The following is a 21,182-nucleotide window of genomic DNA, read 5'->3' as shown; positions in this document are numbered from 1 at the left end:
TTACAACATAGGCCAGGTCTGTCAAGCTGAATTTTATATCTTCATTTGTTTTTTGTTTTGTTTGAGCATTCCACTTTCAACGGAGTGAGGGTGGGTGCTGGTCATGTTCAGTCAATGTTCAAGACCTATTTTTCCACTAGAGGGCCCCAAAACCCTGCTGCCCTCCATTCTTTTCTGGGGAAACACTTTTGAGACAGAGAAGTCTCTGGTGTTGGTTCAAGAAAACCTATTACTTTGGGTTATCACAATCCATTTAAGCAGTTCATAATATTAGGTTCATGCCTGATGCACTATGACACTCCCATTCTATAAGACACTTTCGATGTCTCTGCATCTGGAAGAATTCTTATTTTAGAATGATGAACAGATGAGTTTGTTTGCAAGATACCATGGATCCATTCATGTTCGTTTTATCCTGACTTTTCCTTGCCCATATAAACATTTATAATGATGTTTACCCAACAACAGTGTATGTGGCTTCGTTTGAAGGTCACTTAGCCTTGGTGCCCTGTTTACCAGAGAAACACAGCCCCAACTATGGAGGACACTGATTTTATGGCCCAGCAGGATGAGTTATCACCAGAAGTATAAGATATCCTCTTAAAACAGATAAGATGAATACAATCTTTATTTTAAATGTCATTTCCTTGTTTCTTTGATCAATTGAACCAACTGAACCGTCTTTCAGTCTCAAATAAATACATTTCACACAGTTTTGTTATTATAGCCTTGATTGATGAAAATTTAACTGAAAAGAAGATACATCTCTTTGGTGTGGCCTTTCAGGTCTCTCTCTTTCTCTCTTTCTCTTTCTCTCTTTTTCTCCCTTTATCTCTTTCTCTCACTCCTGTACATACATGCACACACACAACACACACATGCTGTGAATATTCTACACATTTTTCAGGTACTTTCGATTACCAGTTGTATAAAAATAGTAAAGTAAAAGGTTTTTGCCTGTGAATAAACATGCTATCATTTAGGATTACCCCTTTTGTTGTCATGACGAGTCCTGTTTGTAAGAATGGAGGCTCTTATACTGTAATGGGAAGATTGTTCCCCACAGCTGTTTACTGACCCAGGTGGCAACATCAGTCTATCATTACTGTAAGTGAATGTGTTTTGAGAGGATAATCATTTGAACAGATTGTAATAGCAGTGCAACGTTTTGTGCCTCCAAGCTTTTCAATATCTTTTGATTACAAAGCCCAATGATTCTGCACTTTGTTGTGTTTTTGAGCATGGATCTTGTGCTTTGTTTTATTTATAGTTTTTTTAAGAGTATACAGTATATTCTGTATATGATACTATTCATACTGTTACTTACCACATTGTCCAATATCTATATTATCCAGTTGTGATGACCTATTCTGGAAGGTCTATACCCCAGGTCCAGAAGGTCTGTTCCAAATCTGTAGTGTTTCCAACTGCCACAGCAGCAATCAGAATTGAGTCATCTGACCGGCGGTTTCCATGGATACAGATCTACCCGACATGCGAGCACAATAAGGAACGTTTAATTACCTTACCACTATCCATTACCACTTCCAACCCACCTCCAACTTCCCTCTACCTCCTCCTCTACATTCACCCACACCTCCCTATTTCTCTCTCTGCCTCTCTCTGCCCCCCCTCCCCCCTCCCAGACAAACTTAAATCAATCATCCCCTCTCCTCAATTACAATTACAATCAGCAGCTAATTATCACATCTGCTATCCCCCAGAACCTTCCCCCCAGCTTGTTTAAGTACATGCTCAAATCAGCCTAGGCAGGGACAAAGAGGCAAGAGGAGCAGATGAATATTTGCTACAGTGATGTACATCATCTAAGGACAGGATAGTGTGTGCTGTCAGGATCCTGGACACCTTCTAGCTCAGAGTTCCTTATCCTTATCTCTCTGTCTGTCTTTATCTCTCTCTCTCTCTCTGTCTCTCTCTGTCTCTCCTGCTCATTATTTCTTATCCACTTCACATTTCAGTTAGTCAGTGCAATTAACCAAAGGAAATTTGAAAATTTACATTGGATGGCCGATCAGAAACTTTATATAATAGACTGAACAAGTGTAGAGATTTAGATATGATCTTTGGTTCATGGTTCATGACTCAGAGATAGCATGAGTTTCAGTCTAGTCAGTTTAAAACCATTCAATGTATTGCATTTAAATCATTCAAACCTATTGCAAATTTCTCGCTGGTTTTGCACTTGATTGGAATGCACAGTATCAGAAGCATGCCAATATTTTACTGGGTCTGCTCTGGGCACATTCAAGAATCTATGAGAATCTGAGTTGGAAGGGTTGCACTCCCCATATTTCCACTTGTTAAGCTGGAATTCTGAGCTAATAAAGATTATACAAAGTTCCTAGAATGAAACCCAAACCATTTGCATGTGCAAAAAAAAGTTTGAAATGAAAGATTGTTACAAATGATCATAAAAGAATACCTACCAATGTGTCAACAGGCAAATATAACGTTATATAAAGCACAATCATTCTTGCCTATTTCTGGTTCACACATGTCAAATTGTGAATGCTGAAGGAGATTGAGTGTTTGGGCATCTAATCACGCACTATGAGAAATATAATGTCTGACGTGACCCTTCAGAGGTAGAAAGATGGATGTACCTGTTGTAGAGCCAGACTTCATAATAGGAAAGTCAGTTCCTTTCTTCCCACTTGAAACATATGATTTAAATTATTAGAACACTTTGGGTTGAAACGAACTTCTTCTTTGATGTATTTAATGTGGATAGTCCTTTAATGTGCTTTTATTTCAGGCGGAACAAAATGAAGCCAGACTTGCATCTGAGAGCCTTTGTTGTGTGAATGTTTCGGTCACCAGGGACAATTCAAAGGATAAGAGCCTCAAATTGAAAAAGCATCACTTCTCGCATCACAGCGTCCCTCAGTTTTCCTCAGAATCTAAAACCATGCGTGGTTTAAATCCCATTTGGCTGATAGAATGAGCAACACTGACAAGCTGCATCCACACCCCCTCCACCACCCACACCCACCCATTCCGCATGCATTCAAGTGTTACCTCTGTGTGCAACTTCCCATGAAAGACGACTTGTTAATTAAAAAGCCTAATTAAGTAGAGGGAGATATTCCTCCAAGACTTGCTGCCCCCACAGAGCCACAGACACTAGGACAGGGTGCAGCCAGGAGAAGCTTACAAAAGCTAGCTAACAGTGGACTGTCAAACTGGTGAGGCTATAGTAGGGGACCTCAACATGTTGTTGTGTTTGCTGCCTCTGGTAAGTTTTTACTGAGTCAAAATAACAGTTTCAGCTGTTTGGTTGTGAAAGTGTGTGAGCTAATCAAATTTGTTGTGTAATGTCTAATTCAACATGCTGTAGGTCACTCATACACCTGAACCTATCAGTTCAAGCTGACTCCAGTATGCTGTACACAAACACAAAGTAAAGCAGATTGGAACCAAGACAGAGCTTTTGTATCTATGTGATAAAAGCAAATAGGAAAAGGTTTGATAGTCAACCAATCACATTTAGTTGAAGAAATCCCTTGGTGAGATTTTTCCCTAAGTGTTGTATATTTCAAATGGCTGGAAAGATAATTAGCAAAATAAGAAGCACATTTTCCTGATGAGTACAATAATTATTCAACTCTTGAAACATTTAACTAGTTGATTGAAGGCTTCAAATAAACATTTCCCCAATGCGACATTAAAGTAATTGCACTGTTTCTCATAAAGGATTAATCCATTATACTACAGAACAAAAAAGCTGATTGTGGTTATAAGGGTAATTATGTAACTCATGAGAATTTAGTTTATGTAACAACACCTGTCTCACATGAAACATACAAACCCACAGCTATATCTAACACCTAGAACGGAGTTATATTCCTCTCTGGGTATCAGACCACAGCTTGGGTTTGAGGCTAGACACAGCAGTCAGTAGCCTCTGAACCCTACTGTAGATCCAGAATGACTCTCTACATTAACCCCATCATAGTGTCATGACACCAGACATCCAGATGAGATATGTCATTGCAATGGTAGGAGGTTGCCTTTATCTTTACTACTCTTTACATGTGGGACAGTGTACACGTATGTACACGCTTGTTACAAATGCATTTAATACATTTTGCAAGGTCCAGTTAATCAGTTAAATTATATAAAAAAATGTAAAATATTTATTTATTATATTTATTTATTTTTAAGACAAAATTGAAAAAAAGAAAATATAGTAAAACTTTGACCCTCATCCGACCATAGTTTAACACAAAAACTGAAGTGAATCTATATGTCCTGGATTGTCCATAACCAGAGCAATGATTTATTGGCCAACAGGGATGTAAAGGATTGTCACTGTGGACATGGCTCTGGACAATGTAACAGCTCAGTCTTAGGGAGAGTGTTATTTTCACAATCTGACTAAGACTTGTTATCGTAAAAAAGGAACCAATACCGTGACTCAATGATACCTGTTACACTAAGATTCAAGTTTCCAGAAAATGTATGCAAATGTTAAAATGGACTGAAAAGAGATACAAAATTATGAAATTATTTTTAAAAATCTTTTCCATCTGTGCATTTTTCTACTACAGCGACCTTACCCAGCCAGCTCACTCAAGCACCCATGCAATCAACCTGGATCCCCAGAGCTACAAAAAGCCTCATTCAGAACGGTCTTAAAAATGTAACTGAACCCAAAAAACATAGAGACACTCTGTCTCCAACAATCCCAAAGGCCAATTGTAATAAAAAAAACATGAGGTTACTCACACTAGTATGGAAACAGATGTTACATTTTCAGTTTCCCAAACACACACACACCACACTAATTACATTCCAACATGAGAATAACAGTGGTGATGAAAATGACTCAGCCCCAACCAATAATGACCCCCCCCACCCCAACCACACACACAACACACACAAGCAACGCTTGGACAGTAATGGGATATTAGCATTAATGGAGTTATCTGTGAGGGTTCCCAGAAGCCAAACAAAAGAGTCGAGGCTGGCCTTCGTCCACGTGATTCAACTCATTGCCAGTCAAGTCTATTAAATGTGGTTTGATGGTTTCTATCCTGGGATAGGGAGGTAATGGCTGTTCATCAGTGGCCAATCACACACCTGACAGCTCTAAAGCAGGCTGAAGGCACCAGTCTAAGACACTGAATGCGATACACAGCTGCTCTTTTCCCTTTCTCAAGCAACCTTGGATGGTTGGTTTGAAATGGCTTGCTTATTTAACAGATGTTTGGAGAACCATGCTCTCTCATCTAGAAAATAATATTCAGTCAAAGCAGGTTCCAGAAAGGATGCAAGGAAGAATTTATCTGAGCTCCAGACCCTAGTAAAATCTGTGAGTGTAACTTATGGTGTGATATTTCCAAGAGAAAATGGGTACAGGATGTAGACATATATGACTAGAACCTGCAACAGTTATACACATTGTAATGCATGCAGTCTTTGCAGTTCAAGGGATCTGGCTGTAATGGCGCCCTCTGCTGGTGAGATTATGACAAGCCATTTTTCTCCAACGGTTCCAGTTTGTCTCTTTCAATCCATGAAGACAGACTGACAGATGTTATGTACGAGTTTAGAGGACTTCATCCATCAAACTGTACAAGGAAGATAGTTAAAATATCCAGCTGAATATGAAATCTTCATAGGGAACACTCGGTAGTCTGCAGAAGTTGTAGTCATGTCACCACCCTCCTCTTTGAAGAGGTGAACCAGCTCTTTGAAGAGGTGAACCAGCTAAATGCATGTGCCAGAGTCCACTGAGCAGACATCCTCGTTTCCATGGATACTAAACAAGATATACACAAGGGTGGGTTGCCGAGCGTAGTTTTAGTTTCTGAGGATGTAATTTTATTTGGCTGAGCCACAGCGTTCCTGATGTTCTGGGATGTAGCATGTGTTCAAGTCTCTCACTTTTTCTTCCTATCTCTCTCTCTCTTTATACCCTATCCCCAGGCCAGGCCCCAGAAGGCCTAGGGCACACACTGATGTTCGAAGCCCTGCACCTGGCAGTTCTTCACTGCTAATCGTTGAATTATTCAATAAGAACAGGCGGAACAGTGTGGTAACATTTTTTAATTGGAATGTTCTAGTGGAGCCTCTCTCGCATTGTAAATAATGAGTGGCAATGTTTAGCCATCCCTTTGGCGAACAGGGAGTTCAATATGTGGATGTATTAGCTGGCTGAGACTAGTGTGGTTTCAAATCACCTCTTCAAGGAGTGTAATCTATCCCTGTCTGCATGTGCAGAGCATTTACGTAAAGAGTTTTTAAAACGTCAACATAAAGGTTAAAAAGATAGAAGGATAAGGACAACAAAAGGTTGAGTGTGTTTATATAAAGCTGAAACATTCTCCCACAACACGAAAGAGATAAGAGGAATTGAAGATTTTCTCAATAGTTTTGCAACACTTTTTAGATAAAATGTGGGCATGCATTGACCAGCACAATTTGAGAGTGTTTTATTTCATCATACAAAGAAAATAACACAACATCCGCCTTGATTCCTGCACACCTTGGTGTCTAAATGGGATAGTAAAGTGGGTAGCTGGTAAGGTTTAATCAAACCATGATATCTTATTAGTTCAGATGGCCAGTATTGATCATCAGTTAGTAATGTGTGGTGTGTGTGTGTGTGTGTGTGTGTGTGTGTGTGTGTGTGTGTGTGTGTGTGTGCGTGTGTGTGTGTACTTTACAACAACACTAAACACTGAAATGGTGACCTATCCTGGTAATACCTTATTATGTAATATTTAATAATGGACCGAAAAAAATTATCACATGACTTTGATTTTAATTAATTTCCTAGTTTCAGGGACAGTGGGCGATATCTATAATCCTTTGACACAGCTCTAAATTCAATTAAGCGTACTTGGGTGCATTAACTCATAATGAAAGTACTGTAGCATACATCAATGTGCAAGACTAATACCTAAATCAACATTGAAGTAGAACTGAATTATTTATGTATGCATTTAAACTATAGTCGTTTAGACGCAGCCTGACAATCACCACCAATCACCTTATCTCGGTGTCCTTGGTAGAAGACAAAGCATACTGTTTCTCTGTTGTCCTTCTCATGAAGTCTTTTTCAAGCTGTTTCAATCTTATGAAGGTCTATCACGGTTTACTCTTATCAGGAATTGTATTGTAAAGCTCAAAGGTGTGGGAAACATTGTGGAGAATATAAAAGTGTATGTGTGTGTGTGTGTGTGTGTGTGTGTGTGTGTGTGCGTGTGTGCAAGTGTGCAAGTGTGTAGTATAACAGATTACCCAGCTCCTGCTCTTTAATTTGTGGCAGTGGCAGCATAATGTCACCACAGTTTAACCATGAACTTGCCATTGGCTTGACTCCACTCTTACATCCTGCCAAATTACTTACCAGGCTATCTGGGTTCATACGCTGCAGAGGAAATAGTTTACTTAAAAAAGAAACAATTTGGTTTTTAGTCTCTGCAACAAAGCAAGCTTACGTACAAGCACAACAGCCATTAAAGGACTGTTCACACAAATCCGTGACTGTTCTGACTGGGTATAATGCTTTAAGGGCTGACATAATTATATTACTAATAATAATTTGGAAAATTACTACAGTCATGTTGCATAGTGAGAATACTTTGTACTCAATGTTCAGGTGTTTTCAATGGCTTGCCAAGTCACCCTCTCCTCGTTCCTATCCTATGAATACTAATACAGACGTAGATGTAATCTCTTTACTGGAGTGTGTGCGTGTGTGTTTGTGTGTGTGTGTATAGAGTGTCGGGGGTGGGGGGAACTGGAAATAACAAAGGGAACAGGAGATTTGACCCAGACTTGGGTTTGTAAATACAGTTTGACACTATTTAAACAACGAACAAGATAAAATACATATACATACAAACGGCATTTCCTTTGTATAACTGAGCTACAAGTGGTGGAGCACAAAAAAGTTTCTACTGTGAGTAGATTGGACCCTGACTCCACTCTGTATGATATTAGAGCCAACCATCTGAAACTTCTGTATATTTAATCTAATGGTTTTTCTGTTTAGTTTACTTGAACACAGTTAGTTCAGTTTAGTTTTTACTTGCATTAACACATTAATGCAAATCATCTCTCTGCATTTCACTTTCTGCATCTCTTTCTTTATGGTCACATTTCTTTAATTATATTGTTGTCTTTCATTGATAATGTTTTCTTTTAGCAGAAGCTTTTATCTAAAGCAGCTGCTGTAACACTGAGCTAAAACTTCCTCCTGGCTTCATTTTTTTGCATTGTTTTCCTATTGTACTATCTTATCTCGTTCTATATGCTGTCAGCTGTCTTTTCATTTGCCTCACTCATAGACTATGTTGAATCAATGTTCAGTCCCTCTTCTCAAAAAAGAGTTAAAATGGAGACACAAACATCTAGTTTGAAAGCCCTTTATGGAAACTAAACCCGTATAAACACACTGCTCCATCAAATCTTCCTGGGTGAAGCCACACTCAATATCACTTCCAATGAGGCTTCAGCTCAAGATGGTGACCAAAAGGAATGAGTTGGTGTGAGGTGAACAGAGCCAGCAGAGTAAGCTAAAAAACTCATCAACTTAACTGCTCATTACTGGAAATGTATCCTTGAATAAGACAAGTTTACACCTACTTTAGCATGCCCTCAAGCTTTCAGTTAAATAGTGTAGAAAAACAAATCCCATTTAAAGAGATGTCCTTAGAAGTTACACACTCACAGCCTAAAGAGAGTAGATACCCCATGCCAATACAGTTTGTTTTGTTAATTAGTTAGTCTCTGTAAACATATAAAGGAAATGCTGACTCCAACATATCTTGTTTTGACAAAGGTCTTTATGGACATTATATAGTTTCCCATTCTATTTAAAACTTAGGATACCAATGCTGAGACTTGAATAGGCTTTCATCTGTAACTCTATCCCAGTGCACTGTTATGAATTGTGAATTGTAATTTGAATTGTAATTTGTGAATTGTGAATTACATTACAACAATGGCAACACCAACTTGCCTTGAAATACTAAGTCTGTCACTTATGTAAACTTGAGCTCGTGAGAACATCTTTAATCGTGAGCAAACACATTCAATAGTCAACTGGAATAAATATTTAGATTTGGTGAAGACACCAGTGTCTTCTGAAGCTTACATGCTACAAAAACGATTTAATAATTGGTTGTCTCGTGGACATGAGTTAAAGCCTGAGTCTTCTGTTGCTGCTCAGTGTCTCTCCTTAGGTAAAGGCCTGCAGGGGGATCTATATGGTCATTGCCTACAGTTCTGTGCAGACCTAGTAAACCCATCTTTTACATACTCATATACAGATCTAAACAACCAGATTGAGGTGGGTTTTGGAACTGTGTCTCCCTTAACAAATGTATTCAATCTACAGTAGTTGAGCTAAAACCAAAATCTCCCGCTCATGTTAAATTTTCTATGATGCCAGATGTCAGTAATCAGAAGGTACCTATCTGCATGTTAACTTCATGACCATCATCTAACCATCAGGCCGGATTTGACTGACAGGAGTAAAACAAACAAGGTTTTCTGGTGAAGACAGGATATAGAGAAAATGTCCGTTGCCATGGCAACAGTGTGAAGCCTGTGCCTCTCTATAGTGAAGATGCCTCTCTGCAGACAGTGGTTGTTGTTATAGATAGCCATTTAAATTACTGTTCCTTAAACTCCTACCTGGTATCACCTGGTCAAGTGGCTGTTTTCCTGACCATTGTAATTAATTAAGCATGGGGGCTGTTGATTCTTTCTATTGTGGGAGCATGTGAATAAATTGGCTTTGCGGATCCATAATTCTGTGTGCCTATCTTAACGTGTCACAGCCGTATACTGGTTGATTCATTGAATCAACCAGTATACGGTTGATTCAATGAATCCCACTTAACACCTTGCTGATGCTTTAATGAATCAGAGTTTGCATTACCCTGATTAAAATCACAATTGGATTACACAGAACAGGTGAACCTTACCTGACCTCACCCAATTATAATATCATTATGACTTTCCCATTTCCGAGCCCTGGTAGCCTATCCTTGGAATAGAGACATATCATTAAAACTTTCTAAGGCGTGCAAAAACATCAGCAACGTACGGTTCAACATCTAGAACGGCAACCAGACGTGAGAACATGAGGTTACTGTTGCTGAATTCGTTTTAGCATTATAATAACGGGACATTGGTGTTTCAATCCCGCTGTGGATAGTTGGCTGGCCTGGCCGGGAGAAGGAAGTTAAATCAGGACCCCACCTGTTTGTTTTAGATGCTGTTTTTGCGGTTTATGTTACGTTACGTATACTATCCACGCCTAAAAGCATAGACAATAGCCATATTCTCAAGTTTTAATTGTAAAATCGGCTACTTATAGGTTAGACTTGAGATTAAGTTACAATAACGTATATTTTCTATGGTCTACTTGTTGATTCAAACCATTTTTATATGTATTGAAAAGTGGGGTGTAAACACCCTCCACCCAGTTCCTTTCTCAAACGCCCGTTCTGCGGGTAATAGCACGGTAAGTGACGTCACGCTGCTCGATAAATGAGAAAGCGCTCCACGAGAAACTAATTTACTTTCGTGTCTCTTCTTTGTCCCATGGCTCGCGCGTTAGGGTCGGCGAGGAGCTTTTAAGCTCTTATAGTCCGGTCGGTGAAAGTATCGTTCAAGGAGAAAAGCTAAATTGTGCTGTGGAGTGCATCAGCACCGGACAGCGACGTTGGAACCATACGAAAAGTGATCAGCGGTAGAAGACAACACATCGACGCCCGACGCATACATCACTATGGAAAACACGTCAAATACTCTGTACCGAGACCTGTACTCCAACGTGGCCATGTTGAACAACAATGTGAGCTGTCGGAACTTGGCTGACAATAACAGCCTCATGGATGCAAAATGTGACAACTTGAGCCAGGACACAACACCCGTGATAATCGCAATTGTTATCACCGCTCTCTACTCTATCGTATGTGTGGTGGGTCTGGTTGGCAACGTGCTCGTCATGTATGTCATTATCAGGTAAGATTGCAGAAAACAAAAATACATGTCCTAACACGTTGTCCTGTTACTTTTACTATTTGTTATCACATCCACTGCGTGTAGGATATGGGTTTGTGGTAATTTGATAAAAGGAGTCGTGCCGTGAGTAACCTGTTGCAAATTGATTCATATTACATGCCCCAAATATGTCATGAATATTTCTTCAGAGGCCAGTAGAGACAATACTGTCCCTTACTGATATTACTCCAAACCATGGCATCGTACGTAAATCACAACCTATTTTCTCCTGGCCCGTCGGTTTCGCGACTTGCAGTGGGGCAAACGGAGTGTAAGAATGCGAAGGAATGGCACCAGGCTGGCCGGTGTGAGGCGCAAGCACCGTACAATAATCATTGAATTGGCTTGTTTATGGATTTTTCATCCAGCATCAACTATATTAATTGCATACGGGCCGGTGCAATCAAATCTCCTCTTCTAAAACATTGAATATTATTTGTTTTATACTAACGATGACAATATCTAAATGGATTACATGTGTACACTCTGTAAAGGGTGTTCATACCAAAACATTGATTATTGGTTGGTGCTAAACAGCTGGAGCAGTAAACAGACCACATTATTGGAATCACACGCACGCTCTCTCACGCACACGCTTTCACGCGCGCACACACATACACAGGTAAGTAGCTTTGATCACAAACTAAGTCATTATGTCTTAACAAAGTCATTTCACAGAGAGTGATATCATGTTAAATTACAAGCTATACTACTGGCCATGCATATTTGCTTCACTTCAAAGGCCATTTAACAGCTAGCACTGTCTCCAACGCCTTTCAAATCAATGTAGCTACACAATCAAGAAGGGCATTTTCTTCACAACATTTCCAATTGTTATTGTGTATAACCTCAATATGGAATAGTTGTTGGTTATATCTGACAGAGAAAGAGAGAGACTGAGAGAGACGGGGTAAGAGAAAGTGAACATGGACTGATTTAGAAATAGTGACAAAGATTAATAACTATAGGAATGGGACAAAAATCCTCAGGGGATAGGGGGATTGGAATAGAGGTTAGACAGATTTCGATCCAGTCTCAACTGAGATATTGTAGATTGTGCACTTGTTATTATTGAGCTCCCAATACAGAGCTGTTATCATCTGCAGTCAATACCGACTTTCCCACTGAACGGGGAAGGGTTGAGGTTTGGGGGTCTAGTCCATGAGGTCCTGAGTCTGTCTTGAGCCTATTAGGAGAGAATAAAACATCAGGGATGCTTATGTCAGCAGGAGTCATCAAGAAAGCCGTGCTGACCAGTCCACGGAGGATTGCTTGTGTGATTACATTTACATTACATCCATCTCTAGCATGTCTGAACATACGAGTTTGGGGGATTAGTGACATCGATTCTTTATTTAGCTGCAATGTGCAGCTACATAAAAGTGTGAAGATTTCAAGGGTGACTAACTGATATGTTGCCTTTTTCTTCACAGTGTACTTCGTTCAATATTCATAAGAGCCAGTTAAAGAGTTCTGGGTGATAGGATAACTGTAATTGGTCCAGAACCAGACCAATCTGAGAAGTATAAAGAATAATGACTAAAAGAAAGACTGGTGTAAACTAAACTAAAAAAGACTATACATCTAGTGTCTAATCATTTTAGTGTCTCATTTGTGGCACTTCGTAACCCATTATCCTTTCCCTGATAACACGTTTGTTTTTTTGTAAAGGACCATAATGAAATAAACGAATCAATCAAGTTGAAAAGAGCAAGACAAATTTACCTTGGGACAAATTAAATAATCTTGGATTTTGATTCTTGGATTCGAGTTTATTAACCTCATGTACTGTAGACTTCATGTCCAGATCTTCTGCTCCACACTGACCACCACCCTCATGGCAAATTACCATGGCTGGGGTAAATACTATATATTATGTTTCTGCCTTGTGCCTCACTATTTCACCAACATTCTGTTCTATCTGCCCAGCTCCCTCTACCTATAAATTAATTAATCCAGGGTTTTTCATAGACTTATCGCTATAGAAATCCCTGTTATCTCCAATCATGCTTAATGAGACTGTTCCAACCATAAATCTCAGCTGAGTCTCTAGCATTTGTCACCCCAACACTAATGTCCAAATCAGTGCTTGCTGCCAATGGCAAACAGTCTTGCCGTCATTCAAAAATCAATTCTAGTTTGGGGATTCAGGCACCAGAGGGAATTCAAATAATGCCCTGTGCTTTTTGTTGTCATGGAGATAGCGTTCTCTGTGCAACTCCGCCCCACACACACACCACCACCCTCTTTTTGGCCCTCCAGCAAGCTTACCTAGGGCTCAACATGCCTCTTACAGCACAATCCACAGGAAGGCTTCACCTCAGACTTTGAACATGAGACAAAAAGAAATACGCTCTTGCTGAAATTCTGCAAAGCTGTTTCTCTATTCACAAACATCATTATGTTGACTGAGGGTCTTAATTACCCTCATAATGTATTATCTGATACTGAATGCCTTTTATGTTGACTTTACCAATCAATAGCAGGATATTTATCCACAATAAATGACAATTTACTGCTTTAGATCAGTGTGTGTGCCTTGCCTGAGCTTAACGCTTGTCACACAGCAAATAAGGCTTTGACCCTGACTGGTAAAGAGACTTCTATGCAGATGCCAACAGATCTTGTACCAGTAAGTAGAAAAATACCCTCTGTTGTATTGATTACTAGTTCCCAGATTCTCTATTAGCTCCCGCAAGGCTAAAGAAACTGGAGTGCCTTAATCTATGTACCTATTTCATACCAGGGCCTACATCCCCAGGCTGGATCAAAATAGAACCTAGAAGGAACTCTCCTATTTAGTATGATGGAAAAGTGACAGTGGGAATGTGAATATAGCTTCTGTAGGTAGGACTGTCTATCAGTCAGCATGCTGTCCATTTCATTTGCTTTTCCTTGACCCTTCCAGTTTTAAGGAAGGAGCAGGCGACTTCTGCTGCTGATGAAGGATAATCTTTCTTAGCGGAAAAAATATAATTGAGTACTGTCATCTTTTGTTGCTTTTGGGTTGTACTGAAAATATTTAGATAATGGAGAGAAGAGCAGTTTACTTGTGTTCTGTCTGACAAATCTTTAGTGAACTTGTCTTCAACACTCAGATGAGTAGGGCTTTGTCTATCCTTCAATTAATGTATTAGTCATTCTGTGTTGATTTTGTCAGAGGCCTACGGTTCAGAGAAGACAATGTATTAGAACCTTCACTCCGTAAAAATATGTTGTGGAGAGATATTCATTCTGACTCACTCTCATTTCTATGCCCCCTACAACACAATGCCTGCATTAAAATGTTTTGTTATATTCCCTCTCAAGGATGCACATATTTGACAGAATGACATTTACAAGGAACAACCTTCGTTCTCCACAAGGCAGTTAGAAAACAGTTCCTTGGACTGTTACAAAATAGGAGGAATAAAGGGATGGCCGTCATCGCTTCCATATGTTATGATTCACATTCACCAAGTCATCTGCTGATACAATACCACATGACGACCATGGCCTCTCTACCACACATAACAAATAATCCTGTATAACATGTAAAACCATGTATGGAACAGGCCTAAGGGTTCATTTTGAGCAGACAAAAAGCATGAGTCGTGCAAAATGCCGGTGTTCCTAAGCAACAGGGCTCCATAGCCATAAACAGAAGCTAGGATGGTCTGCAGGCACGCCAGAGTCTTACCAGATTCATTGTGTGTGTCGAGCAAAAGAGCATACAGTAATTTACCCGTATGCTGCTCCATTATGAGGCACCAACAAACCTTGTATTGTTTTTCAAGCCGTATTGTGATGGTGGTTTCTAGGAATCCTTGTCAGAAGGAACAACTTAGAGTGTTGGTGAATAGTATTTGCTCTACAGTTTCATGAAATCTAGTCGGTATAGAACTAGAAGTAGTCGATTGGACTGACTGTGGGTGGTCTGGTCGATGCTATGGGAACCTCTGTCATAAGTCACCTCCCGGAGCAGTATGATAATTTTCATGTTCACATGGTGCCCTGACCTTCCAGGGATCCCTCCTTCAGAGAGTTTGGCTCTACTCCACCAGATGTTATCTGGTTCCTGATGAGCACTGAAATCTGGCAGATCGTATTTTTCACTTAATATTCAGTCATTTATTTTCTTGCTTGTCTGCCTGCCTGGTTTTTAATCAGTCTGCCTGTCTTATCACTACAGTATCTGTCTATCTGCCTGCCAGAAAAGTGTAGCTATAGGCCCCATCAGTCCCAGTTGGACCTGCAGCAGCTGAGGAACTGTCCTGTCATTGTGACACCAGGATTAATCTAGGGGCCCTGATAAGGTGGGTTGTCTCTCAAGGCAACCTGCTCCTCTTTAGGTTGAACACAGCTCGACCACCCCACCCCCACATCTACTATGTACTGCTTCCCGTACTTCCTATATACAAGTCCCTCAGGCTGTTCAATGCCTTATCTTCCAAATGCCATTCCCCTACGGGTTTAATGAACTAGTTGGAAGGAAAGCTAATATTGATGATAACCAGACCCCTGCAGGCTCCCAAGCACCCTGCTAGCCAGGGAATAGGGGCCAGGGCCAGGGCCATGCAGGACCCAGGTGGGACAGAGAATATCCTGAGATGAGGCTGAGAGGTGGGAGCGAGATGGAGGTCTAAAGGTCTGACTCACTCACAACCTTGCTAGTCTGTGGACCAATCACTAGATACGTGGTGTAGGAGTGGCAGAATCATCCCCATAATTTCCCCTCCTTCACCATCACTCTTTTTCTTCCCCACTGTCTCACACAATTTATCTATCTATTTATTTTTTGCTCTCCCTCTGCCTCTCTCTCTCTCTCTATCTATTGGTCTCTCTGCGACTGTCTCTTGGCTTTAATCAGTAGCAAAGATCTGAATCTTTCAAATTTAAGATAACAATAGATGTATAATTATGCTTAATTTCTCTTACATTATGAAAATATTGCTAATTAGGAACTAAATAAATGCTCTATGAAGTCTTCCATTTTGAAACAAAGTCCTTTTGATACCTTTATACGATTCCTCTGCCTTAGTTATGGCTGCTCATTTCAATTCACTCCAGCCCTTTCTACAGCCGCAGCCCTTCTCCCCAGACCCATTACCCAGCTCCAACACAAGCCACTCTCAAAGGGTCCACCACCAGCTTCAGCCTCTCTCCATCATCTTGACGTTCTTTGAAATATTAAACAGTGTTCTTCACACAAGCACACACACAAACATGCTCATGCACAAACACTCAATGCACACCCGCTTTCTTCATCAGATATATATCATATATATATATATAAATCATAAGGCAGGCAGTGTCTGTGTACTATACATTTGCATCTTATGTTTTTAATCCACCTGACCTATCTACACGCCTCACAGATTGAGTATGGCTCTATTCTGAGGGTAAATAACAAGACATAATCACAAAAACATGGGCATGCATCTATCCCACTTTGCCACTTTTGTAGTGAAATACATTCAATTTGATGGTATTTGTTTTTGTGTAAATCCAGTTTGTGAAAGTTTGGTGGTTCAAAACCCATGGTCCACTCAGGCTTAATTAAAAGGCTGGTTCTTGTGAAGTGTCCTTGTGTGTTCAGGTGGATACAATATCTACTTCCCTGATACTCTGAGCCTCCTCTGTGGCTTGGAACTCCAGTTAGCTCGAGCCCTATGGTGCACTGTGTTGCCATGGTGAGACGTGGCCTTGGTGCATTCAAACTTATCCATTATTGGATGGAATTGGATTGCACACGGCTGGTTAGTGACAGGAATACTCAGCTGTTATTACTAGCTTTGTACTGTAACTTACTAACCATATCAACGGTGGACCCCCTGCCGGGTGAGAAGGGTCCACTCCTCATTATTTTCTTAACTCTTCCATGACAAGTTTTTATTGTGCTCTATTTATGCTAACTATTTGGGTGAATTGACATGTATGTGAAATTATGTGGATGCATGAATAATGGCTGTCCCAATACATCCATAACCATCCCTTCATCATGTCTGATGAGAGAGATGGCAAAATAGCCCGGTCTCTTTCCTGTGGTCGCTGACGGAGCCGTAATTCAACCTTATCTCCTCTGAGTTCCTCATTAGTGGGGAATAAAGACATTAGAAAATTCAATAAACCTAGACCGTTTTTCAAATCTCCAGGTAAAGACCAACACTCACTCCGAATGAATGAAGAGGGGCAGGCATGAATTAAACATAGTCTTATTATAAAGGCAATTTGGGAAACATTATGGATGCAGGTGTTGATATGTACGGGGTTTATGGAACACCAAATGAAGACAGTTTAGAATTAGTATAATGATGACCTATTTTCCATTGGCCAGTGTTTAGTGTGCTTGGATTATTGTTTCTAATAAGGGTTGTTAAAAGTTCTTGGTACTTAAAAGTAATATTCAACTTTTTTTCATCTATTAGCATGGAAATAAACGTTTAAAGCCATTTAGTTCTTTGTAATCACTATTTGGGCCCAGCAGACTATACTGGTTCAGTGCGCAAGTCAAACAACCTTATTTTCAATAAATGTTTCAAAATCCAGCTTCTTTATTATATCTTTAAGTATTTCTTTAGTTTTAGTATTTACTAAAATGTGTTCCTACATCATGGTTTCCTGGCTGGTATGTGCTTGACAAAAAAAATGAAAATAGTAAGAAAGAAAATTGACAATAACATTTTAATGATGGGGCTCCTAAGAACTTGGGGAACAGATACTATAATGAAGCTGAGACCAGTTAAGAATCCCATCAGTCAAGAATCCCAACTCCTCCAGGACACAGCCTACTCTCACACACTGATATATAAGAGAAACAGGACAGTAAGATGTAACAGTGTGCGGAAGGAATTACTTGATCTCCAGGTATGTTGAAGCCAATACATTTTAATTACAGGCTGTCGGCCCACACTTGTTGTAAGAGGATTTAGGTTGCAAGTAAACAAGCTTAGGTACATTGGACAGGAACAAAAAAAGCCAAAATGGCAGCTTGTGTATGATAACACACAAGACCATGCATTGTTTTATTGTCTACACAGTTTCCCAGTTCAAAGCATACAACAGTGGAGAAAAGACTGGTTTAGGTATTATCTCTCCCCCTCTCTCTCTATCTCTCTATCTCTCTCTCACTTTCTCTGTCTCTCTCTCTCTCTTTCTTTGTCCACCTACTGAAACGTTCTCCTTCATTACATGTTTATGTATCAGTGAGTGGGCGGCCTTCAAACCTGAGCCGTCAGCCCTGCACATTCTACTATTATGTTTCTTTTCTGCCCAGGTACACCAAGATGAAGACAGCCACTAACATCTACATCTTTAACCTGGCGCTGGCGGACGCCTTAGTCACCAGCACGCTGCCCTTCCAGAGTGTCAACTTTCTCATGGGCAGCTGGCCATTTGAAGATGTGCTGTGTAAGATGGTCGTCTCCATCGACTACTACAACATGTTCACGAGCATCTTCACCCTGACCACTATGAGCATCGATCGCTACATTGCCGTCTGCCATCCTGTGAAGGCGCTGGACTTCCGCACGCCACGCAATGCTAAGATTGTCAACGTGTGTAACTGGATCTTGTCCTCCGCCATCGGCCTGCCTGTCATGTTCATGGCCTCTACTGTTACCAACCATGGCAAGTACAGCTGTACATTCACACTCTTCTCAGAGGCCTAGTGGCAAACAGCACATACAGAACTACTGCATAGTCTTTCCATGGCTTTGACCAAGACCAATTGTCCAGCTTCTCAACACCACACTAATCTGAGGGCTTGCGAGTAAGGGTCTTAGCTATGGTCCCTCATGAGGGCGATGAAGGCATCGAACTATTCCAGCAGGCTTGACTATTTTGACTTTCTAACTGCATCCATAGTAGCAGTTTGTGTACAGTAGACACAGTTGTGTGCTAGGCAACTGCTGATGGTGCATGAGTGTCTCTCCACAATAGCCCATAACTACAGCTTTTACAAATCAGGTTCATGTGGTATAGGTCAATTCAGTGTAAAGTGCAGTCTGCCAGATGAGACCACGTGTATTTCTCTTCCAGAGTTTTAGGCATAATTGCAGTACGAGTGGAGGAAACAGTGTGTACAATTGATGGGGAAAGTTCCTGATGAGTGAGCAAATTCATAAGAGGAAGTTGTAAAAATAATTTTAAAGCCAATGTTCTGATGTTTTTGTTCAGAAGGGCTGAATGTACTTTTCATTTGAGACAGTATTCTATTGAAACCCTATTCACGGATGAGTGTTTCATTGCACATACACACACCAGTCATTTTCTTTGAGTCCTCATTGATTGCAAGTAGGTCAAGTTCTTCGATTTTTTTGAAGAACTGTTAACAGTTGTAAGTTGTAATTAATCTCTCCAGTATGTCAGAACCTGTAAATGTAAGAAAGCCATAGATTTTTTTGAGTGGCAGTCAACTGTGTCCCTGTGTTTGTGTTCATTTGTGGCTGGGCCTGTGTGTGTGTGTGTCTGTGTGTGTGTGTGTGTCTGTGTGTTGTCATCATTTCCCTCACACCAACAGGAGTCACTGACTGCACCTTGCTCTTTCCCCATCCCTCCTGGTATTGGGAGACGCTGCTAAAGATCTGCGTCTTCATCTTTGCTTTCATCATGCCTGTCCTCATCATCACTGTGTGCTACGGCCTCATGATCCTGCGCCTGAAGAGCGTGCGTATGCTGTCAGGCTCCAAAGAGAAGGACAGGAACCTGCGGAGGATCACCCGCATGGTCTTGGTGGTGGTGGCCGTCTTCATCATCTGCTGGACGCCCATCCACATCTTTGTCATCATCAAAGCCCTGGTCAACATCCCCAACTCCCTTCTACAGTCAGTCACCTGGCACTTCTGCATTGCTCTGGGCTACACCAACAGCAGCCTCAATCCTGTGCTCTACGCCTTCCTGGACGAGAACTTCAAGAGGTGCTTCAGGGAGTTCTGCATTCCAACCCCGTCTGTTCTGGAGCTGCAGAACTCCTCGCGTGCTCGCCACCCCCAGCGTGAGGGCCCACTGTCCAGCGGGCACACGGTGGATCAGACTAATCAGCAGGTATGACTAGCCATGGACGTGTCCTCGCTGGACTCACGCCACAGCCAGCCCAACGACGAATTGAACTCTGAGGTCACACAGGTAACGACAACCCTCTGACAGAAACACACAGAGGGAGAGAGGGGTCTGGAGGGCTCTGGTTCCCTGACGCATCCGAGCATTAGCACACACAAACATGTACACACACACACACACACTGCTACTACGCCACAAACACGGTAACACTCACCACACACACCACACACTCACCACACACCACACACACCACACACTCACCACACACTCACCACTATGACTAGAACATGACTCTAGCGCGCCTCATCCACTGTTAGATTGTGACCTGGCCTCACTAGAGGTTTAAGTCGACTGCCTTAAAGAAAGAAATGTTGTCCTTGATTCTGCAAATGGATTTCTATTGGACACCCCATTGCTGAACTATGGGACTAAACACAGAGCTGACGCAGAAGTTAGATCTGGATTGTGATCGTTCCACAGCAGACTGGCAGAACAGAGCATGGCAGGTCGATTGTCTCTTCTGTGTTCACTCTGCCTGGTGACACAGTCACTCACACCCTGGCTCTGGTCTCTATCGGATGTGACTTGAATTCATTCCTAAAATGATTTTGTAATTGGCTAATTACTATGCTGTATGGTGTTTCATATTTTACTGTCTTGTATGTGTGCAGTATATGTGAGTTGCCAAGCCTTATATATTAGCCTTAAATATTGTTCAAAATGGTATGTACTGTTTATATATAATATATATATATATATATTGTACCTTATTCAGTGTCCTTATATTGTTGTATAAAAATAAGGCAAGCTAATGAGTCATATACCATGCTACAAATACTGTGCCAGCTGGCCAGTCAAAGTAACATGTGCCAAAAATGTGCTGTGGTATAAAATGATAATGCTGCTTAATCAATTTCAAATGGCTGATCTTCTTTAAATATTACAAAGCAAACTATTACAAGCTAAATGCATGCAAGCTAAGAGCCAAATGCATGGAGTCGGTCCTCACTAACAAAGGCATTTAACTGTCCATGTGGCACTACACTGATATGCCCAATACACAGGTTAATCCTTTTCTATGTCAATCCTTTTAC

General features: G+C 40.8%; 1 protein-coding gene across 1 annotated transcript; it reads left to right on the top strand.

Moving 5' to 3' along the window:
• The first annotated feature begins 10,564 nt into the window (after positions 1 to 10,564).
• Positions 10,565 to 20,293, top strand: oprm1 (opioid receptor, mu 1). Its single transcript, XM_062464083.1, has 3 exons — positions 10,565 to 11,010; positions 18,305 to 18,657; positions 19,550 to 20,293. The coding sequence occupies exons 1-3, from the start codon at positions 10,775 to 10,777 to the stop codon at positions 20,077 to 20,079; spliced, it is 1,119 nt and encodes a 372-aa protein (XP_062320067.1). The 5' UTR covers positions 10,565 to 10,774; the 3' UTR covers positions 20,080 to 20,293.
• Positions 20,294 to 21,182: the final 889 nt, after the last annotated feature.

This window comes from Osmerus eperlanus, chromosome 6, assembly GCF_963692335.1.
Source record: "Osmerus eperlanus chromosome 6, fOsmEpe2.1, whole genome shotgun sequence".
Taxonomy (NCBI): domain Eukaryota; kingdom Metazoa; phylum Chordata; class Actinopteri; order Osmeriformes; family Osmeridae; genus Osmerus; species Osmerus eperlanus.
The sequence above is the reverse complement of the archived record's forward strand: the minus strand, read 5'-3'. Positions and strand labels throughout refer to the sequence as shown.

Bases quoted from the DNA above. Each gene is read 5' to 3' on its own strand.
- oprm1 (XM_062464083.1), top strand. From the start codon at position 10,775: ATGGAAAACACGTCAAATACTCTGTACCGAGACCTGTACTCCAACGTG. The intron at 11,011-18,304 runs GTAAGATTGCAG...TTTTCTGCCCAG, and splicing joins GTCATGTATGTCATTATCAG to GTACACCAAGATGAAGACAG. The intron at 18,658-19,549 runs GCAAGTACAGCT...TCACACCAACAG, and splicing joins CTCTACTGTTACCAACCATG to GAGTCACTGACTGCACCTTG.